Raw genomic sequence first — 12,335 nt, forward strand, 5'->3', positions numbered from 1 at the left:
GAGGTTCAATAAGGATAAGTGCAGGGTCCTGCACTTAAGATGGAAGAACCCAATGCACCGCTACAGACTAGGGACCGAATGGCTAGGCAGCAGTTCTGCGGAAAAGGACCTAGGGGTGACAGTGGACGAGAAGCTGGATATGAGTCAGCAGTGTGCCCTTGTTGCCAAGAAGGCCAATGGCATTTTGGGATGTATAAGTAGGGGCATAGCGAGCAGATCGAGGGACGTGATCGTCTCCCTCTATTCGACATTGGTGAGGCCTCATCTGGAGTACTGTGTCCAGTTTTGGGCCCCGCACTACAAGAAGGATGTGGATAAATTGGAGAGAGTCCAGCAAAGGGCAACAAAAATGATTAGGGGTCTGGAACACATGACTTATGAGGAGAGGCTGAGGGAACTGGGATTGTTTAGTCTGCAGAAGAGAAGAATGAGGGGGGATTTGATAGCTACTTTCAACTACCTGAGAGGTGGTTCCAGAGAGGATGGTTCTAGACTATTCTCAGTGGTAGAAGAGGACAGGACAAGGAGTAATGGTCTCAAGTTGCAGTGGGGGAGGTTTAGGTTGGATATTAGAAAAAACTTTTTCACCAAGAGGGTGGTGAAACACTGGAATGTGTTACCTAGGGAGGTGGTGGAATCTCCTTCCTTAGAAGTTTTTAAGGTCAGGCTTGACAAAGCCCTGGCTGGGATGATTTAATTGGGGATTGGTCCTGCTTTGAGCAGGGGGTTGGACTAGATGACCTCCTGAGGTCCCTTCCAACCCTGATATTCTATGAGTCTATGATTCTATTATTCTTTTCAATCTACAAAAAACAAACAGCATGAGACCGCACCCAGAAAAGAAATGCCTAATGAGTGTGCCAAATTCAATCAGCCCATTCCTGACAAGAAAGAAACGAAACTAAATACCTCTCTGGTCTCTTTCTTGCACTAGAAGCCATGGCTGCTGCAAATCCAGCAAAAACTCTCCAGGACGAAATGACCTGTCCCATCTGTCTGGAGTATTTTAAAGATCCGGTGTCTCTAGACTGTGATCACAGTTTCTGCAGAGCCTGCATCACTCAGTGTTGGTGGGGATTCGCTACGGACATCTCCTGCCCTCAGTGCAGAGAGATCTTTCCCGAGAGGAACCTCCGGCCGAACAGGCAGCTCAGGAATATTGTGGAAGCAGCCAGAGAACTCAGGTTGCAGACAGGGAGGGAACCAGGACCAGAGAGACTGTGTGAGAAACACAAGGAGCCTCTCAAACTCTTCTGCAAAGAGGACGAAATCCTCATCTGCCTGGTGTGTGACAGATCCAAGGAGCACAGAGATCACACCGTGATTCCTGCTGAAGAAGCTGCCGAAGAATTCAAGGTAGGAAATGACCAACTGTTATTTTTATAGCCAGAGCCTTGGGAAACTCACCTTCCCCCAGCATTAGGGTTTCCTTGAGCCCCAGATAGCCACTCAATGAGCCTCCACTGGAGAGGAAAGAGGGACTTCAGGCTTAAGTAAGTTTCCCAGCAACTGGGAATCCTCCAAAGGCTTGTGCAGGTGAGAAGTGTGGCCCTAAATAAATATTCTAAGGCTAACATGCTGGAGTGTGGGGGAGTGAGTAACCTGCACCCCACCCCCTCCTGCTTCCTAAATGTGGAGACCTGGGCAGTGAAGGACCCCCCCTCTCTGCCCTTCCCCACTTCCACCATCTCCCAAAGCTATTAACACCATGTCCATGCTGCTCCTGTCCTTGGGGCTGAGGGAGCAGAAGGTGTAGCTGTGGCTGTCCTCTTGGCCCACATCCCCTTCATCATTTTCCTGCAGAGCTCCTCACCCAGATGAGAACCAAGGGAGCTGTGCTGCACCCTCATGAGACGTAGGAGGGCCCTGGAGTGGAGCTCCCATCCTGCAGAGCCTAGCAAATCTGTCTGATGCAGGAAGCGGGGACTGAGTTGGAGGGGGCAGCAGAGCAACGGGGCATGTAGCAGGGTCATTGCCTCCAGAGTGCCCCCTCCTGGCCTGGGGCTCTGCCTCAGTTTCCCTCTGCAGTTTCCAGAAATAATCCACAAAGGCTTTTTGGGGCTAGTAAGACCCCTGCTCTCCTAGCAGCGACTCGCAGGACTTCAAGTCTGGAGTTCGGCCTTATCACCCCAAGGAAGCTCCAAGGCCTCCTCTGCCTTCTCCACAAGCCTCCTCCCTCTGGCTCTCTATAGGCCTCTGTTTTACCTACCCCAGGCCTGGTTGAATCACATGATCCCACCGGTCACCACTCCCCATTTTCCCCACCTAGGGAGGAGAACTGGCATGTGACAGGTGGGGCAGAAACCCCTCTCCCATAATAGGGCCAGCCACCCTCTGACCGGCATCGTCCCTCTTCCACGTCTCCTGAGGGCACAGGGAGAGAGTCCCAGTTCTGAAGATTTCTGTTTGGAAATTTTGGCCATAGATTTCAGTGCCCCTAAAGTTTCCATGTTGACATAAATAACAATAATCATAATTCATAATCAATAGAATGTACTGATTTCTATTGCAGTAGCATCTCTGGTCCCCAGTGAGGGATTAGGGCCCCATTGTCCCAGGCACCGTACAGAGAAATCAGGCAAAGAGAGCTCACAGTCACAGTCTAACGAAGAGGATATGCAGCAGGTGGCTAAAGAAACAACCAGGGGTTGGAGTGGGGGACAAGTAAAGAGCGCTGTGTTTGCATACACTGGCAATCGCGATACTTAGGTCATCGTGGGTGGCCACCATTCCAGATTTCAAAGCTGTCCATTTTCTCTGGTGCAGACTTAGGTGCCCGTACTTTTCTATGGGGAATGTTTTAGGTGCTTGAGTGGCAGCAGGCGGAGGAGGAGTCTATGGCCCAGTCTCCCATAGTCGGCGGGTATAATAGGCTGGGGGAGGCTTTAGTCTGCCCTGGCGCAGCCACTGCCAACCTGCTGCTGGATGCCTGGGCCGTGGTGGCCTTGCCTGTGCTCCACCTCTTCCTGTCCATGCTCTGCCCCTTCCCCGAGACCCCCTCCACCCACCACTGCCTGGTGAGTCGCTCCTCTCCTCCACTCCACCCCCTCTCTATAGGTCCTCACCGCTCACTGCGTCCCTCCTCTCCCCGACTTCCTCCCCCTCAAACTTCCCCCCCTCCCCCCCCCCACACCACTCACTGTGTCCAAGTATGTGATGCCAGTTTCCTGTTGGCGTAAATCAATGGAGTAACAAAGTCAAACAACTTCAAAGAGTCTGAAAATGAAACACTCCCAGAGTTCATTAATATGACTCCACTTCTTTAATATCATAAACCTACTGAGTTCTCCACTCATCTGCAGAGTGTTTGTTTGTGTTGGAAAAGCCTCCCTCGCCCCCCCGCACCTGCCCGCCTGCCACCCCCACTCCTAAAACTAAAAATAACACCACTCAAATCATTTTCTGTTTCTTCAGGAAATGATTCAGGCCCATTTGAATACTCTGAGGGAAGAGAGAGAAAAGCTCCTGAGATGTAAAATGAGTGGAGAAAAGAGCAGCCAGGAATATCTGGTAGGTGCCTGTCATTATTAACCTGTATGTGTAATGAGCCGGATGGAGGGGCGTTCTGCATCAGAGCAATAAGGAGAGGCAGGGGCAATCTAGAGGCCAAATTATATTTTATCTCAATGAGTTGGGGGTAAAGCAGAAATTCGTTCAGTGGGGAATAATCACAAATAAATCAAAACTGAGGGTTTTTTTGCAGGAATTACTACTTAGACTTACACCATAAATGAGTGGTTATCAACCTTTTTGCATTTACAAATTTTGAAGGTGTGGAGGTGTGGACGGACTCCTTTGGAAATCAATTGTCTGTATGTATAGTTGAATTCTGTGCAATCAGTTTTCTTTTGCGGACCTTTTAGACATTGTCTGGGTCTGCGGACCACAGGTTGAAAATACTGCCATAAACAACTGTAAACTATTATTCTTATCTACTGTATATTAACGACTGTTACCTTAATTAAACTCACTTCATAGGTAACAATTAACACGAATGAAATAACAGAATTTTGAATTAGAAAATCCAACCCAGAACAAACCACCACTGTTACACGTTCACTTCTTATTTCACAGTTCTCTGCCTCTGTCAGCCCAGAGTTTGGAGGACGTTTAGTTATATCTTGATGAATCCTCTTGTGCAATCTTTGTTTACTGTTCTGAGTTCCAGCTTAAATAAAGCCACGTATTCCTGGCTGTGATGTCTTGGGTTCTATCCCTCCGTTCTCTTCTGGCTTACAGTCTCTTTGTGCTCTGACAATTTCTCCATTTCTATCATTCACCTTGTATGCCTGAGGGTGCTGTCCAACGATGTTGATTTTCTTACTTTCACAACAGCTCACATCCTCCTTATTTCTTAAGTCAGTTTCTCTTTAAATACAGTTTTTCTTTTATTCCAGGTTATTTCCTTCACATTTCACTCTTGTGAATGATTGCTTTGTGGCCTTTGGGAATGCAGACTTTTGTCTGCTGCTTCATGATCCTGAGATACTGTGTGGTGTGCGTGTGTGTGTGTGTGTGTACGTGTGCACACATCCATAGAGGGCCCGAAAAATCCTCTCCCTAGAAAAGGGCAACATGATCCTCTTCGGATTCTAAGCTTTCATTTATATTAATGAATTAATTTCCAGCTTTTGTGGCTGTGATAAATGAAGGGGGGGGGGTCTCCATTTTATGGACACCCAGCCAGCCAGTAGCTGTAAAATCCCTCTTAGTAGCTGTTCTCTAATTGCTCTACCTGTAAAGGGTTAAAAAGTCTCACTGCTATGCCCAAGTAACAGGAAGTGAGTGCACCTGGACAAAAGAGCCAATGGGAAGGTTAGAACTTTTTAAAATGGAGAAAAGACTCCCCTTTTGTCGTCTGTCGTTGTTCTCCCGGGGAGAGGCGGACAGGGCAGCAGCTTTGCTGTAAGAAGCTTGGGCTGGGTATGAAAAAATCATCAGTCTCATACCTAGAAACTACTCATTTGAAACCCCAGATATGTAAGTAGATCAGGAAATGTCTAGGAAGATGCGATTAGGTTTATACCTTTTATTCCTTTATGGCTTGTCGACTCCACTCTGCTAACCCCAGGTGCTTTTGTTTTCCTTGTCACCTTTAAGCTGAACCTGAAGAAAGCTGTTCTTGGTGCTTAATCCTTGTAGTGGCTCTTTTAAAATCTAGCAATAGCCTGAGTTCCCAGATGTATTTTCTTTCTTTTTTTTTATTAATAAAATTTACTTTTTTCAGAACAGGATTGGATTTTTGTGTGTTAAGAGGTTTGTGCATGTGGTGTTTAATTAGCTGGTGGCAACAGCTGATTTCCCCTTTCTTTCTCAGCTCTTCCCCGGAGGGGGTGAAAGGGCTTGAGGGTGCCCCACAGGAAGAATTCCCAAGTGCACCTTCCTGGGCTCTCAAAGGGGTTCTGCACTTGGGTGGTGGCAGCATCTACCCATCCAAGGTCAGAGAAAAGTTGTAACCTTGGAAATAATACAAGCCTGGAGTGGCCAGTATTAATTTTTAGAATCCTTGCGGGCTCCCACCTTCTGCATTCCAAGTGCCAGAGCAGGAATTAGCCTGGACAGTGGCTGTAATAAACATTTTCCCAATGTGAATTGAATGTATCCAATGCAGAGCTCTCTGCCTGAGTCTGCAGTTTTTTGTGTCATGGTTTCATTTGTTTTTTTTCTCCCCACCTGTCTCTGTCAACGTGGTTCTGAGTAGAGCTCAGCAAATACCAGATCTGTTTCACTGGCTGACTATTAAAAAGAATTGGGTTGAATCAAAGCTTATTTTTTTATAAAAATTTCAGCAAATCACAAATTTGTCTTTTTCTTGGTCAAATGAAATGTTTCATTTTGACAAAATCAAAATATTTTGTTTCAGTTTAGACCATTTAAATATATATATATATATATATAATTATATAAAAACAAGGACATTTTCAAACATGAAGTAATTTGAAATATAAAACCCTGGGAAAAAATTAAAACAAGAAAATGTTTTGATTTTTCATTGATTTCTTTTTGTAACAAAACAACTGGGTGACAGTGACAGGAATTAATAAAACGTTTCAAAGTCGACAAATCTGCATTTTCCCTGGAAAAAATTTTTAGTGCAGAAAATGTTACCCAGCTCTAGTGCTGAGTCCTGCCTCCTGCTGCTTTGGATCTGTGTCTCCGAGGCCATCGATAACGCATGATCCAAACCAGGTCAGACATGGCAATGTGGAAAGGTGTGAGAAAATCCTCTCTCTAGTAACTACAGGATATTGTTGACTGTAAGATGATTTAAAATTTGTAAAGACTTTCTCCCTCCTGCACACTCAGTGCTCCGTGAAAGGACCCCAGGCTCCAGCCATGTCCATGACCAGCCCTTGCCCTGTTTTTGTTTACAGAGAAAGACAGGACCCGAGAGGCGGAAGATTGTGTCTGAATTTCAGCAACTGCGGCAGTTCCTGGAAGAACAAGAGCGACTCCTGTTGGCCCAGCTTGAGAAGCTGGAAAAGGAGGTTATGAGGATACGGAGGGAAAGTGTCTATAAACTCTCTGAAGAGATTTCGCGTCTCAGTGAGCTGATCAGTGAGATGGAGGGCAAGTGTCAGAAGCCAGTGAGTGAATTCCTGCAGGTGAGACTGAGTGAGAAACATCCCAGGTCCCCACACAGGGACAGGACTGCTCCTAAATTATACGCACAGGGGTCCAGCAGTCAGAGATCTCAGTGTAACTCAGCGTGTGCATTCCTGAAATGTGAATTACTATTGTTGATTGCAGAGTGACAGACAATTTGATATTAGAGATGGAAAAGCCGCATTAGCTCAGCGAACACATGGCCCTGGAGCCAGGGCAGAGCCTCTTTTCCCCATACTTGCAATATCCCTTCTTTGGAATGTTAAGTGTGTGTCAGGTGGGACTGAAATACTCTCTCTCTCTCTCCTCTAGGATGTCAGAAGCACCCTGAGCAGGTACATGGCGCTCTCACTCCCCTTACACTTCACAATGCTAGGAAAGACCTTGGAGATGATGTTAGCACCGCATCCCCCCAGAGCTCTACAGCGAAATGTGTGGGGAAGGTCACATTTTGGATACAAATCTCTTTGATAAACTTTATTCTGAGGTTCTCACCATTTTATAGAAGACTCTGGAATTATCCATTCAATGGGAAGGACTGACCTCAAATATTTCCTAGAGATGTCACCTCCCTGGGGGACTGTCTGCCTCAGCATTGTGGGGATGGAATATGGGCCTGTCACTGCTGGGGCCCTGGTCACCATTCAGCCCAGGGCAGCAGTGCTCAAGAGTCTTTCCCACCTGACGACTGTTTTGAGACTGTGTGGAATAAGTTAGGGAGTGGGGAGTTGGTGTCTCAGTCTAGTTCTTAGTGGACGATTTCTACAGCACTTCACATGGGAACCTCCTGTCCCTCAGAGCATGGAGGCCAAGGAATGAATTGGCCGTAGAGACTCAATTCCCCTTTTATCCCCAGAGCTCGTCTCTCCAGGCCAGAGTTGAAGAATGTTAATGGGATTTTTGAGGGGAAAGTTTAACTGCCATGCCAAGAACTTATAATGTGTCACTAAATGAAATATAACCATGTGACATTGTTTCTGTCCAGGTGTGAGAAAGGGAAGTTCCAGCAGCCAGTGGAGATTTCTCCTAAACAGGATAAGAGACTCAGTGATTTCTCCCAGAAAACTCTTGCTCTAATGGAGACTCTGAGAAAGTTCAAAGGTACCTAGAAGGGATCTAGAATGGGAAATTGGGATAAGCCTCTGGGACTGTTGGAGGAGAATGACTCTGGCCAATTCGTTCATAATTAGATAATGCCTCTATTTAATTGTTGGGTGAGAATGCCACACACGGAGTCCAAGTCACTCAGGTTCATTAACTGAAACCTTTGTTTGTACCAAAGGCATGCCTTGCAATTGCAATTACTATGAAAGTAAGAAATGACAGACATACTGAAAGACGTACTGGCCAGTTGCCTTCTTCTGGGACATAGGTGTGTCATGGTAGATTTCTCCTATGAGGCTCTCATTACACTTACAATGTCTGACATATTATACACAGCCAACTAAAATATTTATTAGTTTTTTTCCAATCCTCTTTGAGTGTTATGACTATTAAGTATCTTATATAGCTCATATAATACGCATGCACGAACTTTTAAATTTTCAGTGCTTTTGCTGCCCAAGCAATTTCCATGTTATTATTCTCTTTTCTGATTGGTTTATTACCACCGATTATGCATAGGTCACTTTGACCCTTGTCTCCACATGTGGGTTTTTGGACTTTGCTAACTGCTCCTTGGCACTACATTTTAGGTGTCTGTTGTCTTTAAGCACTTTGTGTGATCAAAACATCTCTTTGTCCTACAGAGCAACTTATGAACACGTCACTTAATAACAAGGTCACTTAAGGCAACATTTCCCTTATGTCAAGCAAACAGCTCACCAGGCCAAAGCCAAGTCAGTCAGTACAAACGCACAATCTCAGTCTCTCCAAACTTATGCATGACTCTTCTACCAATTCTCAATACTGAACATAATAACTAGTGGAAAGCAGACAAATGGAGCAGATGTAGCAAGGCCCAGGTGTCAGGATGTTTCCCATTAATTCATGATTTAACAAAGGTCACAATATTAAGGCCCGTATTTAGTAAAAATGGCCTAATTTGGGGCACCTGAGTTTCTCTCTCCCAACTAGAGAGCTGCAGGGCAGGTGCTCCAGAGCTGTGTAGCATCCACGGCTGCAGGTGGAGTCAGTGGAGCTGCAGGTGCCCAACCCCTCTGAGAACCAGGCCCCAGGTGCCTAAAAGACAGGCCTGTAAATTAAAGGCAAATTGTTAAAGCTGGACCCAGCCCATCATTGGGCTCTGGTCCCATATGGCAACTAGTCTGGGCCAAATGGACCATAGGGAAGAAGAAAGCCCCTCCCCCACGGTGAGGGATCCCTCCAGCACAGCAGCCTCTTGTGCCTCCTCCCCAGCAGCTGCAGGCACAAGGCGGGTTCCTGAGAGGGCTGGGAATGGGGTGGGGGTGGTGAGGGCGGGTGGATGAGGGAGGGGGTGGACCAGGGACAGAGGGACATGGGCCATGTAAAGCTGGGCCTCTGACACTCTGCACACTGGCCAGGACACATGGGCACCACTGTCCTAGGGAGGTAGCTCTGGCTGGCTTCAGAACTTCCTCAGCCTGCGCCAAGGTCTGCACCGGCCCCTGCAGCCACGGAACAGCGGAGTCACAAATGGCCCCTCCCCTCTCTCCTTTTGCCGGTACAGGGGTGAATTTGGCCCATGGAGTCAACCTTCCCCCCCCTCAGTGTCCACATGGATAAAATGATTTTATTTATTATTCCTATTTCTGCCTATGGAGGACGAGGGCCCCATCGTGCTGCTTTCTGTAGAGACGCTGAGTAAACAGACCCAACAGCTCACAATTAGAGCCAGGATTTCACGAAGTCTCAACATCCCGTAGAGATTATAAGTCCTGGGATGGTTGTGGGGCTTCCATTTCTGTGAGATGCCTGAATGAGAAGAGAAAGAGAAAGTTTCAGATTAGTTTATATTAAATACCTGAGTGTGTCTCTGGGCCTCTCTGTCTGTTTCTCTGTCATGATTGAAACACAGTTCTAGGAGTTCAGAGTGGGAATGCTGCTATAAATAAGAAAGCCTGAAATCTTCTCTCTTTTCTCCTTTCCTCCTCTAGACACTCTGCCGTCTGCACTGGAAACAAGAAGAGGGGAACCTGTACGAGCACACAGACAGGGTGAGAGTCCAGAGAAAACATTTTCATGAGATTGTAGCTAAAGTTACCAACCAAACCGACAGAGACCATGACACACAGATCCCTAAAAATAAACACATTGAACACTGAGGAGATCCCAAGCTGAAGTCACACAAATACTCCTGACAGTTACCTTCGTGCTGAGTTCATGCCCATGCTGATGAACAAAAACACTCTCCCTGAACAGCATCCAAACACCCTTAACTCTGACCCTGGGGTTTTCATAGATGTTGACAGGACTTTTAATATTATATTGAGAGGAATGAGTGGAGAGCTCTTTCCCCTGAGGACTGACACATCCCTGTCCTTTATCCTGGCTGAGGGGGTTGCCCCCATAGGCATCGACTCCGTGGGTGCTCGGGGGCTGGAGCTCCCAGAAAAAGAGTTGGTGCTCAACACCCACTGGCGGCCGTTGCTCCCACTCTCCTCTAGCGCCTCCCTCCCACCTGTGGCCCTTCCAATCAATTCCTCCCCCTCCCTCCCAGTACTTCCCGCCCACTGCAATCAGCTGTTCAGCGGTGTGCAGGAGGCGCTGCAGGGAGGAGATGGAGCTAGGGCGGGGGGTGTTCAGGGGAGGGCGCAGAATGGGATGAGACGGGGCGGAGCGGGGGTGGGAAGAGGCGGGGCAAGGGTGCATGGGGGGGCAGGAAGAGATGGGGTGGGGTGAGGCCTTGGAGGAAAGGGTGGAGTCGGGGCAGGGACTTGGGCGGAGTGGAGGGTCAAGCACCCCCGTGGAAAATTACAAAGTAGGCGTCTCTGGTCTCCCCTATCGCTCTTCTCCAACATCCTACCTTTCCTTTGGGCAGGGCTGGGCTCTCCCATTGGAGTGTCTCACTCTTTCATGGATTGGGGATGTGCTGTCCTGCTGATGCTGCCCCCCTCCCTTCTCTCTGGGCTGGGGATGGGGCTACCCCACCCAATGCCACCTCCTACTCTCTGGTCTAAAGTGGCTCTTCCCCATTGCTGCACCTTCCTCTCTGTTCCCTGGCCTGGGGGTGGAGGCTGCATTAGGGGAGGGAGGTTGCCTCTGGGGTTTAAAGCTGGTACCTTCCTCTTCTGCTCCCTCCTCACTAAAAGCTTCTGATACCTTCCTGGTTGTGTCTCTGATGCTGGGAATGGAGCAGCCCCAGCATGGGGAGCTGGGAGCTGAAGCCTCTGCAAACAAATGAGAAACCAGTGAAGTGGCTCCTATCAAACAGTGAGGAACTGCAGTGACATCTCTGTTCAGTCTCAGGTGCCCAGGACAGAGGCAACTCCCTGGGATCCAGGGCTGATCAGGGCTGCTGGGGAGCGTGAGAAATGGTCCCAGCCTCCCCCAGGGCCTAGCTCTGCCCCTAATGCTCGGATTCTCTGTCTCCCCAGTGAATGTGACTCTGGATCCAGACACGGCTCAGCCCCAACTCGTACTGTCTGAGGATGGGAAAAGCGTGAGACGGGGAGACACACGCCAGCGACTGCCCAACAACCCTGAGAGATTTGACACTGAGCCCTGTGTGCTGGGCTGTGAGGGATTCACCTCGGGGAGACATTGCTGGGAGGTGGAGGTGGAGGGTGGGACAGGCTGGGCTGTGGGGGTGGCCAGAGAGGCTGTGGGGAGGAAGGGAGGGATCAACCGTAGCCCTGATGGGGGGATCTGGGCTGTGGCACGGTGGCCGGGTCAGTTCCTGGCTCTCACCTCCCCTGTGACCCCCCTGCCCCTGAGCTGGGCCCCCAGCAGGATCCGGGTTTGTCTGGACTGTGACCGTGGGCAGGTGACATTTATCGATGCTGGTGACGAGGCCCCGATCTTCACTTTCCCGCCAGACTCCGTCCCTGGGGAGAGAATCCGCCCCTGGCTCCGGGTGGGGTGGAAATCCCAGCTCAGACTGTCTCCCTGAGAGTTGGGTGGGGTGTGTGTGTGTGAATATCCCACTGGAGCCCTGAAATCAGCCTCTCTAGCCTCACACACCCTAGTCTCCATGACCTCTTTCTGTGGACTGTCTAACATGCTGCCTCTCTGTCCCTGGAGGTTGCTTCTCGTCTCATCTCTGTAGGGTGACCAGATGTCCCGATAAAATCGGGACTGTCCCGATTTTTAGTTCTTTGTCCCGCGTCCCGACCGGTGCATAGTCGGGACGCCATTTGTCCCGATATTGCGGCTTTGGCCCCCCCCCGCCGTTTCTTCTTTTTTTTTTTTGCTTCGGCAACTCCACCCCGGCTTGCTTCCCCCATGTGTCCCGATCTTTTGTGCGTTTCATCTGGTCACCCTACATCTCTGTGCAGCCCCTGGACTGTCAAACCATAGAGCGCATTGAGTGAGCAAGGTAGAGAAGCCAATGTCATCACTGCCCCAGGGACTCTGCAGCCTCTTTGCCACTGTCCTCTATGATCCAGGAGGACTCTGGGGATCCTGGGTCAGACAGTGGCACTGAGACATGGGGGGAACAGCCCACTGGGAATAAAACATGGGATGAAAAAATGAGCTTCTCTAGCCACAGTTATCCTAGCTCCCCTATGGCCTGGGGGATTCCCATCTACCCAGCGTTCTAGCTCATCCCTATACCCCTGGTGGACCCCTGTCTACCCAACTCCCCC

General features: G+C 48.9%; 1 protein-coding gene across 1 annotated transcript; it reads left to right on the forward strand.

Moving 5' to 3' along the window:
* Window positions 1-903: 903 nt before the first annotated feature.
* Window positions 904-11,964, forward strand: LOC141998533 (zinc finger protein RFP-like). The gene is made up of 7 exons (XM_074971396.1): window positions 904-1,356; window positions 3,415-3,510; window positions 6,375-6,605; window positions 6,919-6,941; window positions 7,592-7,707; window positions 9,684-9,743; window positions 11,124-11,964. The coding sequence occupies exons 1-7, from the start codon at window positions 940-942 to the stop codon at window positions 11,636-11,638; spliced, it is 1,458 nt and encodes a 485-aa protein (XP_074827497.1). The 5' UTR covers window positions 904-939; the 3' UTR covers window positions 11,639-11,964.
* Window positions 11,965-12,335: the final 371 nt, after the last annotated feature.

The sequence above is a fragment of the Natator depressus genome, chromosome 14, assembly GCF_965152275.1.
Source record: "Natator depressus isolate rNatDep1 chromosome 14, rNatDep2.hap1, whole genome shotgun sequence".
In the NCBI taxonomy this organism is placed as follows: domain Eukaryota; kingdom Metazoa; phylum Chordata; order Testudines; family Cheloniidae; genus Natator; species Natator depressus.